Source organism: Nanorana parkeri, unplaced genomic scaffold (assembly GCF_000935625.1).
Source record: "Nanorana parkeri isolate BGI_ZX_2015 unplaced genomic scaffold, ASM93562v1 scaffold357, whole genome shotgun sequence".
Taxonomy (NCBI): Eukaryota; Metazoa; Chordata; class Amphibia; order Anura; family Dicroglossidae; genus Nanorana; species Nanorana parkeri.
The window spans coordinates 585,002-605,241 of NW_017306625.1; the positions used below are offsets into that span (position 1 = coordinate 585,002).

A 20,240-nucleotide genomic window follows, 5' to 3' on the forward strand; every position below is an offset into this window, starting at 1 on the left:
CGTTTATTGAAACTTGTACCACATCACTGGTGCCCCACCCATGGTCCACCCAATCACAGGCTTAGTCGTAGAGATAGTCATATCTCTATGACTAAACCCGTGATTGGGTGAATAACATTAGTGGGGATGGACCTTGGGCGGAACACCAGTGATGTGGTACAAGTTTCAATAAACTATTCCAGCGGAATCTGGTATGCAGCCAGCTTTTCTTCTGTTTGTATGGACTCATATTGAGGTGAAGACATGCTCCCAGGGCCAAGCACCTGACTCATTCCTTTCCTGAGCTGTGGCGTAGCGGTGCTTCTTTTGTGTCTTCTCTTTTAATACTGTTGGGCAGACATTTGGAACCTGTAATAAGTGAGTAGACCCCCCAAAAGCTTGTACCGAAAAGTGAACTATAAAAATGTATCGCATACAGTAAAAATTCTGATGGCTGGATTGAAAGTCTGATTCTGACAATGATGCCACTTTGGATGAGGACAAACTGAGAGTTATGGGTGCAATTGACATTAGGAGGAGCAGTGACATAGGACTGGACGGTAAATGAAGATTATAGCTGATAATCAACTCATGTTTTTTAGAGGACATAAGGAGGTTAACTGACAACAAACATACATTTGAATGAGGAATAATTGAGATTTGGGGAAAGAGTGAAAGAGTTTGTATTCAGGGCAGATTGGATAGAAGGGGAAATCCTCTGCACACCTTGCAGCAATCAAGGCCTATGAAGACAATGGTGCTTGTAGTGATGAACACGGATGGCACCGTGCAGACACAATATAGGAAAATGAATCACCAGCACTCAGTAGAATAATCCAACATGTCCATTTATTGGACATAGACGTCACACAATCACAAGACCTCTTTATGCCCTGATGAAGAGACCCTGCGTGGTCTCGAAACGTTGGCTCTTGTGATTGTGTGACGTCTATGTCCAATAAATGGACATGTTGGATTATTCTTCTGAATGCTGGTGATTCCCTTTCCTATCTTGTATTCAGGGCAGGACACAACTACACAACATCCCAGAACTATTAAACATTTCCTCATGTGACACAGTTTGCAATTATTGTGAAACGTTCAGACAAATTCAAATCATATTGTTAGTTCATTCTTTTTACTTTTGTTTGTTATAGTTGATCTTATATGAAAGAACGTGGCTGAACCGATGGAAAACAACTATACTACATGAAGGGGAAGGGAATATAACCAGCATCAAGTGGAGGGGGAATCTCATTGCTTGGACCAATAATATGGTAAGATGTGGACAAGTATACATTTCCTAAAGACTTATCTTTTTTCTGTTTTATAGTATTTTTGTACTGTATGTTTACATACACAGGTTGTGCTCACTGTTTAAATGTTACAAGTATTTATGTAGTGCCATCAATGTATGCAAAACTTTAGATACAGTTTTCATTCACATCAGTCCCTCACAGAGCTTACTATCTAAGGGCCCTATCTCACATGCACACATACTGGAGCCAATTTAGACAGGAACCAAGGTACCTACCAACATGTCTTTGGAGTACCCAGAGGCAAACACAGGGGGAACATACAGACTCCACGCAGATAGTGTTTTGGCTGTGATTCAAACCTGGGACCCCCAGTGCTGCACAGCAAAAGTGCTGAACACTAATCCTGGTGCTGTTTATGTCAGCTAATGGGACAACAGATTCCAGACAACAGCAAAACTAGACCCAGAAGTTACAGTTGCTAGTGTCCGTTTTCCTGTGGTAAACATGTGTTGCATTGAAATTATTAAATAGAAATTCTATTTATTACTACCGGTATGTACCTAGTTAGCACACATGTGCGGTAGCATGTCATACAAATAGGACATTTTTGAGCATTAGGCACGCCCAGTAGAAATTTTAAACACAAGGATCCTCCTTTTTTTTTCAAATCTGCCTCATAGAAAATCTCTCAACACTGGGAGGCTGAAACTAAATGTACACTGACCCTTTCTGCACAGAAGCCTTTCTGTACTTTGTGTGGAAATCTTTCTAAGCACAGGAAAAAACACCCTCTAAATGCGGCCACACATGTTTTAATCAGATCATCAAAAAATCAAAGGATTTATTAAAGATTTATAATATTCTTTTTAATATTTTTGATCAGTTTCACATGGTATTCGTGCAGTCAAATTCAAAAGAAAACAATCAGATGGGTTGAACAATTTGCACCTATTTTTGATGTGGTTGCTACTATAGATGTATGATAAATTGATTTTTTTTCTCTTCTTAATCAACCTTTCTATGATATATGTAGGGGCATAATTAAGTAATAAAGCTTTGTTGAAAATTAATAGTTTTAATAATAACCACAATCTTAATTTAGATTTGGAATTGAAAAAGCAGAAAACATTGAAAAAGAAATGCTTGCAAATACTGTTGAGAATTCCAATTGAGAATTCCAAAAAAGCATTGTTGTGTGTGTTTTTGACCAACACCAGCCCTCCAGCTGTTGTGGAACTACAAGTCTGAAAGTTACAGCCATGACTCCCAGAGGCAAAAGCATGTTGGGAAATTGCACTGAAATCGCATTAATTTTGTATGTAAATCCAAAAATCAAAACTTTTTTTATAGTTTTGGATAAGTATAAAATGGTTCTGTCTGTGTTCCATTGGGGAGATTTACCTTTGCTTCTTGTCCCAGAGACACAGGAAATATTAGGAGATCTCTTCAAAAGTAGGGGGATCTCCTCTGTTAAACAAATGTGACCAGAACAGGTTTCCCATTGAAAGATTTCACCACTCCCCCTATCTTTGTGGCAATGTTAAAATATTCCCCATTACTTGCTATGTGAGAGCAACGATTCACAGTGACGCAGCAGTGAAGGTGACTGTAACTAGAAGGGGCACATGGGTAGGCTACCCAACCGATGAAGTGTATTTAATCCTATAAAAATCAGCTTTGCAGTTTGTACAATTGCTAAGCTGTGATGGTGTGTGCAGTGCAATCATAACAAAAGGGCATGTTCTTCCTGGCATTCATTGTACTACCCTCAGCAAAACCTTAAAGTGGTATTAAAGTCTTATTTTTTGTTACATATATCTACTGCTAGCAAGCAGTAGATATTTACAAAAATATTTGTAAAAATTTAAAAGTTACCAAAAAGGTAAAAACGTACCTCTGTCTCCGCTGCTCGCTCCTGGTTGTAGAAATCAGCTTCCCCCAATAGCCATGCAGGAGGATGAGTGAGGGCGCATGCATGCAAGTCAATGCACACAGTCGTGAGCGTGCACGACTGTGTGCATTGGGAAAAAAATATCTACAGATTTAGGGGCATTGCCCTCTTGGACAGCTGTCACTGAAATAGGTGTCCCTATTGAAATATTTAACCTCGCCTTTAGTTCTATTGACAACTCAAGATTTTGGATTACTTTTTGCATCAGTGACAATGATCACCAAGGCATTTTAAGAGGGTGAATCTGCTCATCGGGGATACAGGTAGCAATAAAAACTAAATAAAAATGTTTGGCTATTATTACACCTCAATTAAAATAAAATCAATATATCAATGAGAAAAACAGCAAAACAATTCACAGCAAGTAAAATATATCCAATGTGAATACACAACTTATGTAGGTGTATGGAATAGCAATAACATAATATATGATAAAGGTATATCAACAAGCAGATCGCAGACATAACCATTGATCAATAATATAGCAAAGTGAAAGAGAAGAGAGGGAGAACAAAAGAAAGAGAGAAGAAAAACGGTGAATCGTGTCTCATATCCAGGTATACACCAATTCCCAAGATCAATGGACAGAAGAGGCTCAGTGGAAAGCCGAGGTAGAAAAGTCTAGAAACTTCCAAGGGAGCCAAGTCCTATCAAACCTGCCTATAGTATTGTTTAACCTTGCCGTGAGGTATTCCAAGTTGTAAATATCATGTATACATCTTAATAGTTTAAGGTAGAAAGATGGGGCAGATTGCTGCGACTTCAGGGCAATTAAACATCTAGTGGCTAAAAGTATGTGATTGATGAGTCTTGTGAAGGTTTTTGACATATGTGGGATAGGGAGACCCAGCAGTAAGTGAACTGAATTATCCAGAATCAGCGTATCCATCAACCTGGTGAGGAAGGACATGACTTGCCGCCAAAATGTTTGGATTTTGGAACGTTCCCAGTATATGTGGAAAAGCTACCAATAGCTTTTGTGCATCACCAGCATATAGAAGGATTGACAGGGTTGTTGGAATGCAGACGCTCTGGAGTGTGATACCAGTGATATAGGGTCTTATACTGATTCTCCCTATATAGGGTACAGATAGAGATTTTATTGGCATTAGCCATCAAGGTCTTTGTTTATTCACATCAACTAATATGTTGTTCTTGTAATGTCTGCATGTTTAGTATGTGTTCTGTAATGTACAGAACAGTAAAAGGATCTCTCTCAGTTTCCTTAACTTGTCTTCATTTTATTCCAAAAACTATACTAATCTATTTCCCGCAGGTTCGTGCAGATTGCTGTTATACAGTTGTTACATAATATTTATATATTTATTTGTATTTCATTGAAGTGCTGTAAGAACGAGCGGTTATTTACATGACAGAGTGTGATGTTTAGTCAGAATAAATATTGTTATAAGTGATCATCACTTTCTGATCACTGCCAGTACCCTTTGTCTCCACTTCAATCACATAAATAGAAACAAAGCCCATGATGGGCAATGACTAAGCAAATGATTTATACAGCCACGGTCGCCTCTACATGAATAATTCAGCTATGATTGCTTCAATGGCAGAGAAAAAACTTTCAAGTATTGGTTCAAATACATTATCATTTTTGTAGCTCAGTTCCTACCTATATATCAAAGTGTTATACTTTAGAATAAATTGTATCTATAAGTTTTAGTTACAGACATCACAAAGGGCTTGCAGCCCACACAAACATAGATTTGGTGTGTGTGTGTATATATTTATTTTATTTATACGTTTTGTGAATTGGTTCTGTTTAATAAAAAAAACTGTTTATATTTAATTAGCCAAATATGAAGCATTAAACCCAAATATATCATATTGCAATATTTTGGCCAGCAGAGCCATTGGTTAGAGTTTTAAATGAAAGGAAACCCTTTCTCCTTTTCTTTTTTTTTTATTACAGCTGTGCTATCAAATACATTTGAGTGGTAGGAGAGATCAGTTTACAGAGGATGCTAAATTCCTCAGTAAAAGTACACAGATCCATCTGCCTTAATTTGTAGGCTGCACACAATGCTGGGCTTTCTTCTAAAGTAGCATGGATGCACTGTATATTTCTAAAATGTTGAATATTTTATATACACAGTAAAATATCAATATACAGTATAGACATATATAGTCTTTCTGCCCATTTTTCTTCATTGCTTTCAAAAGTATTGCCCTGAATTAAGAATGCATGGCAGGAATATCAGAGTAAAGTCCTTTTCTGCAAACTTGTTTTAGGTTAAGGTAACCCTGTCACCATTTCTAGCCCATTAAGATAAATATTTCTAGTATTCACATAGGCACAGTATATGTTAGGCTGTACTTGTTTGAAAATTATTTGCCCTCGTTATGTTGAAAATCTTTTGAATAAACCTCTGACACTTCCAACATATCCCAGCTTCATGCAGCTGCTTTCTGTCAGAAGTTCTGCCATCAACAAAGGTCCTTGCAGGGGCCAGAGAAGATCTGCATTAACAGTGTTTGCAGATTGTGTGGGGCTTCCCCAGCTCCTGCCAGAACCTTGACTAGCATCAGGGCTTGGGCCAGGAAGTGGCTGCATTCTCTGGAACCCAGAGACTATGTAGTATCAGGTGCTTAAAAAACAGATGTCTGTTTTCAGCACAGCGGTGTCAAAACATTTTCAAACAAATACAGAATTATGCTTATGTGCGTAAAATTGCTGCCCGGATGGCTTTCTATGGCAGAGGAGACTGTGTAAGTATCTTGTGACATAAAAGCGTCTACCTGTCTGTCATTAGTTTTTTTTAGCTGCACACTGAAACTTGCATTCGCAGCTCAGTGCAGAGGTTCGGCATGCCGTTATAAAGTAGCTCCTGTGTGGATGCTAGTTACATCATTGGGGCCTGACCTATCAGGTGGCTGAAGACTTGAAACCCAGAAAAAGACATGGGCAAAGATGGAATCATCAGTGAGGGAGGAGTCAAGTCCGGGAGGATGTCGCTTTGGCAGGCAAATATACCATAATGTGCTAATATGCTCTGCATACTAGCACATTATACCTAAAAGCTTCATGTTTTTTTGTTTTAAAGCTCACTTGACTTCCACATAAACCAGAGATGTTTATCTAAAGTACGGAAGCATGGCAGCCAGGTAACCAGCTTTTTCTGGATGAGAAGTCAGTAATGGCTGCCTCCATGTTTCTGACAGAGACATTTTCTTTCCACACATTAGTAAATATTATTATTTATTTTTCACATACATATATATTCATTTTTATGCTGAAAAATAACCACAGTGAAAGGGTATATACTGTACATCTTGATTTTACGTGAAGAAAAGTTCTAGTCATATATGAGGAAGACCCACAAATACCTATGTTATTTTGTTTCTTGTCACAGAAAGGAAGTTCATACTCAATATATTGTGCACAGTTTAGGATTGAGCAACTAACATTTTTACCCTTTACGTAATTGAGGATTTAAAAACCTTTGGAAAAGTATAGGCACTTTATTGATGAATATTGCTCCTAATAACCTAGAGATTGCTTGTTGACATCTTATGAATATTTAAATATATGCTCTAGAGGACAAGCTTTGGGAGATCGTACGAGTGTGTCTTTGAGCCTGCCCACACAGCCAGTAACATGTGGCATTTCTGAATGGATGACTCCTCATATATGACTAGAACTTTTATTTAAGTAAGGTCAAGATGAATATGTCTTCTGCAATTCGCTTATATTTTGTATATTCTTTATTGTGAGACTGAGTGACATTCACATTTGATTCTATGTATCTTTAGCATGCCTCAACTTGCTTCCAACAAAGAGAATTTGTCCGAGAAACGCATAGAGCTATATCTCTTTGAACACCCAGACTATTGACATTGATAAATATATGTTCTATTGTAATATGTAAAAGATTGGATACCTTGCATATAAACATGGAATGATATTAAGAGTTTTACAGAGTTACAGGTTAGGATAAGTGGATGAGGCGAGATAATGTTTTATGGGAGTTATTTTTAGTGATGGGTTTTGATTTTATGTTTCTATTAACTAATTGATTTTTATATTTAACAAAATATGTTGTACATTGATCTAATCGCTCTAAGTGGGTGCTTTAAAAGTCCGTCTTTGTATATATGGTGTATAACTGTTCAGGTTGGGATGTGGCATCCTTCATCTCCTCCCCACCTTATATTTTAAATAAATATCTTTGCCAAGGGTTTGAAATATATTCCCGGCAGCTTGATGTAGTTTTTCCAAAGTGTTGGAGAGCCTTTTTTTCATTTCTTATTTTTGTTTTTTTATTACACTTTGCAATGCTTAGAGTCCATTTAACATGACTGAAATTCTTTTGGAGCGGTCACAGGCTGAAAAATGGGCTCAGTCACTTTTATTGTCAAGAAGCACATTCAAATGTAAAAAGAACAAGTGAATAGCTTTTTTATGACTGAATTTTGTGTTTAAAAACATGCATTGTACTAAAAGCTTGACCGTTATTTTAGAAGTAATATGACTAGATGTTTAGATGTTTTATTCTTGCTTTGTTCTTACTCATCTGTTGATAGCTGCAGTTTTACCAAGTAGTTCTATCATTTTGGTATGTAAAGTAGATATTTAGTTAATCTATACGTGAAAGGTTTACATACAGTATGAGTGATTTGAATTAAAAAATAGTATACCAGATGGGTACAAAGGGAAGCTTTCTTGTGCACTTTATGCTCCTCATTTTTATCATTGTGTCTTGTATGTAGGGAGTAAAGATACTTGACATCATCACAAGGCAGAGGATAACTAATATTCCCAGAGATGACACAAGCCTACGCCCTGATATGTACCCTTGCAGCCTCTTTTGGAAAGATAATCTGACTCTTGTAATTGGATGGGGCAAATCTGTTAAGGTAATTGTGCAACTTTGCCTTTAATTTTCCTTGTTAGTTATATTCTAATGTATGGTGTTACTGAACACTTTCAATCTTTTATAAAAGATCGCAATTGATTTTTTTTTTGAGTGATTGACACTCAAATGTGAATAAGTCTAGCCGCAATACAATAAATCCCGTCATGTTCAGATTCTATTAACAGTATTTACATCTACATAAAAAACAACTGTATGTGAGCGGTTTACATTACTGTTAAAAAAAAAAACGATTGGACAGGTTGGGAAAAAATATCACCAAGAAATCAGTGGACCTAGTAATAATATAGTCAATCATAGAAATTCTCGGTCTCCTAATAAAATTCTAGATAATTTCTATAAATCCTTCATGTGAATAGAGGCAGGTCTATTTCACTTCCTCTCCTAGAACCACCACTTTCACAGTTTGGTGACACACTCACCTCACCTTCAGATCTGACCTGCATCAAGGTCTATGTGTGATATGTTGTTGGCAATAAGGTTGGACAGAATTGTATTGTTTTTGATAGGGTTGCGGCATGTGTGAAATATATATAGTGGAAAATAATTATTTCATCCCCTGCAGACTTTGTAAGTTTGCCCACTTACAAAGAAATGAAAGGTCTATAATTTTTATCATAGGTGTATTTTAAATGATAGAGACAGAATATCAACCAAAGATCCAGAAAAACACATGATACAAATGTTATAATTTGAGTTGCAGTTCAGTGAGTAAAGTATTTGATCCCCTACCAACCAACAATACTTCTGGCTCACACAGACTGGCTATGTGGTACACAGATTAGTCCTGTCAGTTTAAGAAGGTGCTCCTAACAACAACACTGTCCGCATAATCTTTCTTCCATTCAAACCTCACCACCATGGGCAAGACCAAAGAGCTGTCAAAAATGTTAGGGACAAGATTGTAGACTTGCACAAGGCTGGAATGGACTACAAGACTATCAGCAAAAAGCTTAGTGAGAAGGAAACAACTGTGTGATTATTCGCAAATGGAAGGAATACAAAATAACCATCAATTGATCTCGGTCTGGAGCTCCATGCAAGATTTCGCCTCATGGGGTAAGGGTGATCATGAGAAAAGTGAGGGATCCGCCCAGAACTACACGGGAGGAGCTTGTGAATGATCTCAAGGCAGTTAGGACCACAGTCACAAAACAAACCATTGGTAACACAATACACCACCATGGATTGAGATCCTGCAGCACCTGCAAGGCCCCCCTCCTCAAGCAGGCACATGTACAGGCCTGTCTGAAGTTTGCCAAGGAACATCTAAATGATTCAGAAATGGATTGGGAGAAAGTGCTGTGGTCAGATGAGACCAAAATTGAGCTCTTTGGCATTAACTTGACTCTCCGTGTTTGGAGGAAGAAAATGCTGACTTTGACCCTAAGAACACCATCCCTAGTCAAGGGCTGTTTCTCTGTTAAAGGTACAGGCCGACTTTACCGCATTGAGGGGCCAATGGACGGGGCCATGTATTGTAAAATCTTGGATGAGAACCTCCTTCCCTCAGCCAGAACACTGAAGATGGGTCATGGACAATGGCCCAGCATGACAATGGCCCAAAACATACCGCCAAGGCAACAAAGCAGTGGCTCAAGAAGAAGCACATTAGGGTCATGGAGTGGCCTAGCCAGTCTCCAGACCTTAATCCTATAGAAAATGTATGGAGGGAGCTGAAAGTTCAAGTTTCCAAGCGACAGCCAAGAAACCTTAAGGATTTAGAGAAGATCTGTAAAGAAGCGTGGAGCAAAATCCCTCCTGATATGTGTGCAAACCTGGTAACCAACTACAAGAAACGTCTTACCTCTGTGCTTGCCAACAAGGATTTCTTCACGAAGTACCAAGTCATGTTTTGTGTGGGGGTCAAATACTTTTTTTACTCAAGGAATTGCAACTCAATTTATAACATTTGCATCATGTGTTTTTTCTGGATTTTTGGTTGACACTCTGTCTATCATTTAAAATACACCTATGATAAAAATTATAGACCTTTCATTTCTGTATAAGTGGGCAAACTTATAAAATCTGCAGGGGATCAAGTAAGTGTGTGCATGGCACCAACAAAACAAATAATTCTTAAATTTGATAGACAATTCTGAACAAACCTAAAAAAAAGTCTAGAGTTGATATATTTGGCCAGCATTGAAGCAAACATGTCTCCACTATTAAGGTAGTCATTTTTACTCCCTTATATGTGGCATCCAAATGTCTTCATTATTACAGTGGACCTTTCAGTAACTTTACAATTCTGCATGAATAACATCCTGACATGTCACAATATTAAAGCAACAGTATAATTATTCAGAAATGTGATACCTTTTATTATTAAAAAGCAGTCATTTAGCTCCACTTAAGGGGTTTGTATACTTTTAGATGATGTATTTTCTGCAGGCAAGAGGAAACATTTCCTCGGTCTCCTCTCCCAGACTATAACATTGTAACTTTGCATCAAATCAAAAGGTGAGAGGTTGTAACGGGCTGATCTGTGTTAGATGTTTGTGAACACCAGGATCTGCACTGGCACCAGGATTCACAGTACATAACACAAGGAGACATTTTATAAACAAATAAAAGTATACATGTGTACATTTAGGCGTTTGCTGTAAGATTAAAAAAAAAATATTGTTAAATCTACCCAGTGTCCATTAGGGGTAGACTGCAGGCTCTCTATCTGATAGCAGTACCTGTATTCTTTTACTCATTATATCTATACCCCTGTTTAGTGTCTATTTTTTTCCTGCATGTTGTTAGACAGAAAGCTCAACCACATACTTTCTTGTTTCTTCATTACTTTGACATTAGAAGGGGGAACACTTCACAGATATTTATGTAGTTTATCTAACAGAAGCGGTAAATCAGTATAAGGGGCACAGCATTTTATCGACAGATAACATGTACTGGCAGCAGGAGGCAACAGCTCCACCTGGTGTGTTTACCCCTCTACAGCCAAACAGCCACCAGTATTTCTAAGTATCTTGAAGGGAAAGGTTGTATTTTCTCTATCAAGAATTTTGTCCCTCAATGAACTCAGAAGAAAGGATTTCATGGTGAATAGAAACAATCTTATTTTCTGCTATTTGAGTGACTTTAACCACTTCAAGACCAGGTGTTTAGACCCCCTTCCTGGCCAGGCCATTTTTCAGTAAGATCTGTTCTTTTTTTTTAAATATTTAAATTCCTTGTTTTCTAGTTGGTCCCCGCATCTGTCTTCCCTACCCCCTGCATGGATGCCTATATCAGCTCGGTGGCTGCTGTGGAGGCACCTGTGCATGCTTTCATAGACACAAACAGCCCTACAGCATGCCACACCCCTCCTCTATGCCCAACAGGTTGATTGATGACAGAATGACCCTATGGCCACTCAATCTCCTCCCCATAAACAGGAAGTTCAGAAAGGAGGATGGTAGCGACCGGCAGCGGTGATGAGCAGCGCTGACAAATAAGTGTGGGAAGGGGGGGGGGGGGGGCACAGAAAGGTACTGGGCATTTTTTATCTTAATGCGAAGAATGCATTAGGGTAAAAAATACCCTGCCATTAATGCTACTTTAAGATTTTACATTTCTGGGTTGACACTACATGGATTTAAAAGGCATAAAACAATACAAATGGTTCACTAGTGTGTGATTTATTTTATATAATATTTGCATAGTAACAGTTAAATTACATTATGTTGGGTTGGGAATTGCTGTATTGTTTTGTGGGAATATGGTACAAGCTTAAGTGATCTACCACACTCATACATCCTCGCACAAGGTTATAGCAGGTTTCAAAATCACTGTATTTAATGGCACTACAAACCAGGGGGGTTTTGCTAAAAAAAAAATTCAACAGTATCGTCGTCCTCATCATCATCAATTTTAAATATCTCCAATCCTGATAATTACCTGGAAGTCTAACACATTGATGTGCCTGTTTAGGTTAATTATCCACTTCTTAGCTATTAGTAGTTAGTCACATTGAACTAGACGCGTTCTGTAATATTGAAGGTATTTCACTATTCTTCCAAGTCTCAATCCTTTATTGTACTGCTGAGTGGTAGGTGGATGGAGCTCGGAACTCAAATTGAGCAATTTCATCACCTCAGCTTCCAAAGTGGTGATTTGGCTTGCTGGCATTTACCTGCAATTGACATAACAGTTTGTGGACTTCTTAGCCAGGTTATTTAAATTGAAGGAAGGACCTTAATCAGAAAAATTATGGTTTATTTCAACACATGTTGAAATTATACAAAAATGTTTCAAATGTCATATACTGTAACAATTTTACATCATTTTTTATGTAATAAATTGCTAATATTTTATGTTGTTTTACAGATTTGTGCTGTGAAAGAGAGACATCCCAGTGAAATAAGAGACCTACCAAATCGTTATGTTGAGATTGGTAAGTCTTTATTTTTATATTTTTAGCTAGGATAATACAGTATTCATAGAAATCGATAATCTTTCAGTGGCAACTGGGAACATTTAAAAAAAACCCAGGAGCAGAAGAGACATAGTAGTATAAAGACTTGTGCAGATGGACAAATGCAACATGCTTTCTGGTGTATTCTACCTAAATTTGACATCAGTTGGAGTAGCTTGGGGGTTCCATTTGAGTTGCTTTACAGATGCATTTAAACTCCTGCTGACCTGCATTTGACCTTTTAAGCTGCAAAAAGCTGCTTTAACCAGCGTTTGCATTTCCATTGAATTATAAGGGAAGAAAAGCAGTTGTAGCAAACATTTAAGAACTACTGTAGCTTTTATTATGTAACTCTTGTTAGAAAATTATGGAGGGAGTCTGGTTGACTGCCATAACCAATAGCCCTGGAATAACAGGTTCACTGAATGTCATGGTTCAATAGTAACAATGCAATGGTGTGTGATATGTGTTTCACTCATCGGTACATATTATTTTTTCAGGTAACACAATTTTTCCCTGAAATTATGCTGACATTCATTGTTAAATAACAACAGTTAAAGTTGTGTATTTAACATGTTCCAAACCTTACTGTCCTCCAAGTGAACCTTTGCCTATTCACAGCAAAGTAGCAGGTTCACTTAGTATTCCCTTATCCAGATTTACCAATGAAGACAAGAGAAAATCCAGGCACCCAGCACTATATCATGGGAAAAGGGAGAGAGAGTCAGTTGTCCACCATACCTAGAAGCACCAAGTATTTAACCTGGGCAGGTGGGAGCAAAGGGGTGGTACAACCAGCGGAAGGGTTATGGAAAAAGTACAATGCAATGAGTTATATCGCAAACAAAGAACTAACAATGAGGTTACATTCGAGTCGACATACAGAAAAAGATGACTCTGATATGAGCAAGATGTTGTTATACCAAAGTGACAACTGTAAAAGTCATCATTATTGTTGCAGTGTTCATTGTCTGCAATTAGACTTACATCCCTGTCCATGTTATATTTACAACAAATGAATCAGCATGATAGAAAGGGTGGAGAAAGGAAAACAAAATTAAAAAGGGGGGTTTAAGAAGAGGACAACAAGAGTGGCTAGGGGCAAGGAAAAGGTTAAGGGCCTGTCAGCTGGCTCACCTGTAAAAAAAAAAGTGGGTACTGTCACCATGCCATGGGATTCCCTGTTTCCTGTGTCCAAGGTCAGCGACACCCAGGCAGTGACCTGCAGGTGATAATGAACCAAGAGATCTATTATCGGTGTTGGGAGATAGTCGCTTATCAGCCTGGCTGCTTGTACAAGAAGCCGAAGAAGAGGCCTCAGTAGGAGTAGGCACCATTCCCCTCAGAGCAGGGGGTGAACCGTAAGCCAAGGAACTCAGTGATTACGAGTCAAGGTGAGACCCTTTCACCTCCTGATTCCCTTTTCCCCCATAGCATGAGGAGTTGTGCATCTTCACAACGGATTTACTCAGCCACACTCCCCGTGCAGTTTCACTTTAAATTAGCCCCATTATCTCCTCACAGGTATCATTTGTCTTTGTTTATGTATTTTATACATAATATTCATAGCTCTATATACATTATAATGTCTAAAACTGATTAACGTTAGAAAATAACACAAAATATATCAATGATTATATATAAAATTTACTTTAGTGAGCATATAAGTATGCTTTTTAGTTTATGTCCTATAACCTTAATGTCCCGCAAAATTCATGTGTGTGTATTGATGTGTTGGAACAATGTCAAGGTTTGATTCTGACATTCTTTTGTCGATCATATCTTGTTCATAGACTGTAAGCAATATATGAGAAGTGAGACACATTTTTTGTGAAATAGTATTCAGTCAAAAAGCTTTCTCCAGTAATATCGCCTCTGGATAAATAATATTCTAGAAGACTCGGCTCAGATGTCTGCCCTTCTAATATGATGAAAAGAAATGGTGTTGAGTTTCCAACATGGCTATTTTCATGCTGTAATACTGCGTGTAATCACCACTATGCCTTATGTTTGACTGGAGACAGCAGGATTTGATTGAGTTAATGTTTGTGAACAGTTCCAGCTAATTTTTACATTTGCTCAGAGGTCGAATGCCTGTGGCTTCTCAGTTATTGGGGAACTACTGCATGCTTGCTGTGATTTATATTTCTACAAAACCAGAACCATGGGTTGCCAGCTTGTAAATTAACTTAATTTTTATACCCTGGAAATGTGATTATAGTAAAAACACATCTCCTCTGCTTCACCTATCTGGAAAATCTTTTCTTATTTTTTTTTTCCTGTACTGTTAGTCCTTTGTATTATCAGTACCCACATTTTATAACATTGTTTTTGCCTCAAGAGGATGAATATATATATACAGTAAGCTCTCTGTTATCCGGTATTTAGCTAATTGGAACACCCATCTAACCAGGAAAAAAGAAATGATGTGTACTCACTGATCTGCCACCTTCTAGGAGAATGAGAGAGTGCTATGGAGCATGGAAAGGTACAGGAACGGGCTATGACACTGGCGGAACTACCAGGGTCGCAGCGGTCGCAATTGCGACCGAGCCCTGGCGTTCCGCCACTTGGGGAGGCCCAGCGAGGAAGAAGAGGCCCCCCCGAGATCGTGCAGCTCCTTCCCTGACGCACAGCCACCCGCATGTACGTGTGGCTGTGCAGCAGGGATGGAGAGGCTGTCACTGGTCCCGCAAAATGTACTGCAGGCACCGCCGGGCAACACATTCTGCTGTGTGAGGACCCTCTCCTCTTAGCTCCGCCCCCTGGCTGCAGAGACGAGGAAGAGGGCCCTGCAGGAGAGGGAAGGTAAGTCTGGAGTAGGAAAGGGGTGTGGGGGGAGGGGGATGCTGGTGATATTCTGTAGTGCTGACTTTTATTATGTATTGCTGTGACTTTTAGTCCCGCATAGCTGGTGGTATTCTGCATTGCTGTATGATGATTATACAGCAATGCTGAATAGCACCAACTATGTAGGACTACAAGTCCCAGCAATGCATTATATTTTTAAGTAGGGATATACCGCTGCCAATACTGGGCATTTTTACGAGTACTCATACTCGTGCAAATGCCCCAATGCTAAACGGAGTCGAATTTGCCGACCTCTGCATCTGCGCTTGCACACAGACCAATATTATCAAGGAAACAGGGATTTATTTACAAAGTATTTTGTTTAAATCGTTAATTGTGACTGTTAATAATATTCCATCCATCATTTACTGCCATCCATCATTTACTGGACGGCATATTATTAACAGTCACAATTAACCATTACGAACTAATACTTTGTAAATAAATGCCGGTTTCCTCGTTAATCCCGTCTGTACATAAGCGCAGATACTGGGTCGGCGTTCTCGACAGAACACTGGCACTAAAATATTAAACAAGTGGCTGACTGAGGTCCTGCGCTTGCTGGGGACCTCGGCAGCCTTCCTGAGGGCTAAGAAGTGCTGGGTTATCCTGGGAATGAGTGTCTGAACGATCTCTGAAAAGTGCAATCATTTGTCAAAGTGCTGTATTATCCTGTCAACAAGCGCCACCTAGTGATCACTCCTAGTACTGCAATGTATTGCTAATGGTTTAGACTACAAAATACTGTTATGCTATGGTATAGTATGGGGTATAGCATCAAACCCATCAACTCTCAAGCAACCACAAACTACATTTATCCAGAATCTACCGATCCCCCTGGATACTGGAATAACAGGAATTTACTGTATATATATTTATATATAAAAAAAATTTAAAACAAATGTTATTGTAAATTTTAAACATTTTCAAACCAACAATCATAAAAATAAAGAAAAAAAACAAGGGTAAGACATGTCATAAATTGCCATATCATAGGAGACTAGTAGAAAATGAAAGAAAATTCTACATATCATATTAGATTTGAGTATAAATATCATCTATCAACAAACATACAAACAAAATAGTTGTTAAGTCCCCGTATAAGAAATGCCCACATCCAAAGTTCCTAGTGAATTGGTCAATTTTGCCTTCAAATACCAATCCGTGTATTTAAAGGAATCCATTAGTTAGGAAATCCCTGCCACATTAAAGATATTACTAAGAAAGGTTTGCCATCTGCAGAAGAATTGTTTGGTACTGCTTCCAACCTTTTGCTTTTGGAAAAGTATTTTTAGATCTCCCACCACATCCAGTGGTGTATTTTGGTTTTGTGCTACCCTAGGCAAGACTAAACTCGGGCAAAATCTAAATTTGCCCCGCCTCAGGACATTTTGCGCAACCTGTCAGTAACTGCATACAGCGCACGCGGGGTCTCAGGAGAGCTGTGTGGGGTCTATGGTGGGCTGTGCAGGATCTCAGGAGGACTGTGCAGAGTCCCTTTCCCTGCATACCTGTGCTGCTCCTCTTACCTGCAGCCCGAAGTGCCATCAGTACCAACAGTATACATTGCAGTCCCCAGCCTGCTTCTGGGACATCCCACCATCAGATCACATGCTATGGCCAGCCCCGAGCCACCCGCTGCTTCTTCACCACCTCCTGTACAAAGCCAGCTAGACCACACCTCACTGGGCCCTCCCCTCCACCGGGCAGCTCCCTAATTAGGCAACCGCTCTTTGGGCCTTGTGGCCGCCTAGTTTGCCTCATTAGGCAGCCGCTGCTGCCTGATTCTGTGCGGCCCAGCCTCGGCCCACTGGGCAAGTGCCTAGTATGCCCAAAGGCAAGTCCGGCCCTGTCCGCCTCATTGGTTTGGGGCAGCGTTTTCTGCCGCACCCCTGGAAAGTGCCGCCCTAGGCAAATGCCTAGTTTGCCTTGCGTTAGATACACCCCTGACCACATCCCCTACCATTGGAGGAATAGGATTGCTCCAGGTCCGCATTATACATCATCTAGCAGTAAGTAAGCAAATATGTAGCCGCTCCAGGCCCTTAGGAGGAGTTGTATTTGAAGTAGAAGTTAAAGTAACTAAACCGGTAAAGGAGTGGTTCTACTGGAGGAGACCATAGAATAACGGTCTTAATATAAAATCTGATATTTTTCTCCAGAAGTCTCATTCTCGTACAAGTCCATAAACAGTGTGTCAATGTGGGACCCAGTACAACGCATTTCAAACGTTGTATCTTAGACAGAAAGTAGGATACACATGCCCAATGCATTAGTTTGAATTGGGTCTCCCTTCAAATCTCATTAATAACATCATTTCTGATCCTATTATATCCTTGTAATAGTTTACAGCCCTTTTATCTTCCATATTCCAAATGCTACATTTTCTGCTCCTTGTGGAAACATAGGATTCCAAACAAACTGACAGTAAGAGGAGATATGGGGTGAGAGCTAAAGTGTCCTGCGCTTAATGCCCCATGCTATTATAGTGCCTCTGAATATAGCGTTAGGTTTAATCGTATATGGGAGGATTGAACGTTTACTGTGAAGAGGCACTGAAAGATAAAAGGTACCACCACAGCCAATTCCAATGAAAGGTTGGAATATCTAGATATACCCGGCAACCAGTCCAGCGCATATCTGAAGTAATATTGTATAGTCTAATGTTGGGGATGTTTCGGGGGCCCTAATTTCCGGGAAAATATCCTCGGGTGTTTAGATTGGGACAAGAATTGTGTTATTGCTTGATTAAGATGGTTAATATCAGGATGTTTTAAAAGCAATGGAATAATTTGCAAAGAGTAAAGTAATATAGCGAAACTAGACATCTTTACTAAATGGATTCTCCCAAAGAGTGAGAGAGGAAGGTCTCTCCATGCCTCCAATTATTTAACAATTTTGGATATTAAGAGGGGGTAATTGAGGTCATATAAGGTGGAAGATGTTTTCCCCACTTTTATACCCAAATAATTAGTATCTCGCTGAGCTGTTTTGAATTCTGTATGCCGTGTCCAGGTCCTATGCCCATTACACGTCAAGGGAAGTATTTTGCTCTTTAAGAAATTGATACGTAACCCAGAAAAATAAGACTATATTTTGAGCTTGCAATCCTTTTTCTATGTTATCTGTGCTTTCTGATACATGCCTAAATTCTTTGCTGACTAAGGCCCCATTCACACTTGCGATTGGGTCAGTTGGCAGGAACAGCATGAATTGCAATGTGAGACGTATGCGATCGGCTGTGGAAAAGAGGTGTTGTACAATACAATGACAGCTTCCCGTGCCCGCATACAAGCAGTCATATTGTAATTGTCTGTGCACGATCGCTCATGGATGCAGACTGCTTGTGTCCAGTGCTTATTGCCAGGTGGTAATTTTAGCATGTGCAATTACATGCAAACTGCTGCAGGCGCTGGCAGCTTTCATTGTATTGTACAGTCTCTACCACCCACAGCTGATTGCATGAGTCTCGCATAGCAATTTGCAAGACTCATAAGATTGGCCCCATTCTCAAATGTGAATGGTGCCTAAAAGCATCATCATAGTGCCTGTATGATAGTTCTTTTTAGATATGACCAATACAATTCTGCATAGCAGGAGATGGACCAAATCAGTGACCCATACTCTTTGGCTGGATATTTTTAAACTGCTAGTGTGGTTTGAAGTGTGACCTGATGTGCAGGGAATTATATGAAATTAATGTAAGAGTAAACAATTTTACATGCTGTTTAAACAGGCATAATAAATGTAAAAACTAAAAAAAAAAATTTCCATCTGCCTGAAATACTTTTTGAAGCTTGCAAAATATACATAGTTAATATGTATGTGTTTCACTTAATTTTCCTTTTTTTTCCCCCTTTAGTGTCACAGTTTGATGCAGAATTCTTCATCAGTGGAATAGCACCTCTCTGTGATCAGTTTGTGATGCTTTTCTTTGTAAAGGAGACTTCAGATAAAGCGGTAACTATAAGCTTACACTTACAATGTATAGCTGTTCATCCAGAAATACTGCATGTACATTCCTTATGTGCAAATTAAACAGCGCTTGTGAGAATGGGGCAAAGTGGAGGGGCAGAGAGGCTAAAGGGACCAGTCTAGCAGGCAGCCAAAGTCCGTATTTTTGTTATTTTAGACCCTAGATTAAAATGAGCGCTTAACCCTTGTAGTGCTGGAGTAGCCCCACTACAAGGGTTACGTTTTCTTCTGCCCAGAGTTCTTCTTTAAAGCTATTTTCTCTTCTGGATTGATTGGTTATACAGATAATATGGGCAGTAGGGAATCAAGAAAATACATTATGGCCACTAGATGGAGCTGAGGATCATAGGAAGTAAACACATCTCAGTAAACAGAGATACAGTGTAACACTTTTAAGAAACATTCAAGGAAATTAGCAGATAACCTTTTCTACTACAGGGATCCCATTTCCATACAGGTTCTTTGCTACTTTTGCTTCTGGGTTTCAATGGGAGTGCCTCAAAAATGCGCTTAACACATATTTTTGTATATTTTCTTCCTTTGTAATTTGTTTTCCAACTGCTAAAAATAATAAAAGAACACAATCAAGCCTGGAATGTGCACAAAAACACCTTTACGAACACTCCAAGAAATGACTATAGATGCTCAGCTCAAGTTTAAATGGGCCTAAAACAGTATTCTTTTCGGTGGCGATTTCTTTAACCTCTTGCCGTCCGCCCGTAGTAGAAAAACGGATGGACGGCACTGCTGCATCTGCGGGTTGCCGTCTCCAGACGGCAATTTTTTTCTGCTCGCTCGCGGGCACGCACGGGCAGAAAAGACCCGACAATGCACACACCCGGTACCGGGTGTCACACATATAGGCGATCAGCGGGTCCATAGCCCGCCGATCGCCTATATGTGCTCGTTCGCGGCCCCACCCGGCACCTACC

General features: G+C 39.3%; 1 protein-coding gene across 2 annotated transcripts in view; it reads left to right on the top strand.

The window, feature by feature from the left end:
* Positions 1 to 20,240, top strand: part of VPS41 (VPS41, HOPS complex subunit) — a 236,476-nt gene that overhangs the window by 142,238 nt on the left and 73,998 nt on the right. For both annotated transcript variants that reach the window (XM_018558775.1, XM_018558776.1), the window contains exons 8-11: positions 1,137 to 1,256; positions 7,915 to 8,061; positions 12,396 to 12,462; positions 19,196 to 19,293. In XM_018558775.1, the coding sequence (XP_018414277.1) occupies positions 1,137 to 1,256; positions 7,915 to 8,061; positions 12,396 to 12,462; positions 19,196 to 19,293 (432 nt within the window). The remainder of the gene's footprint in view (positions 1 to 1,136; positions 1,257 to 7,914; positions 8,062 to 12,395; positions 12,463 to 19,195; positions 19,294 to 20,240) is intronic.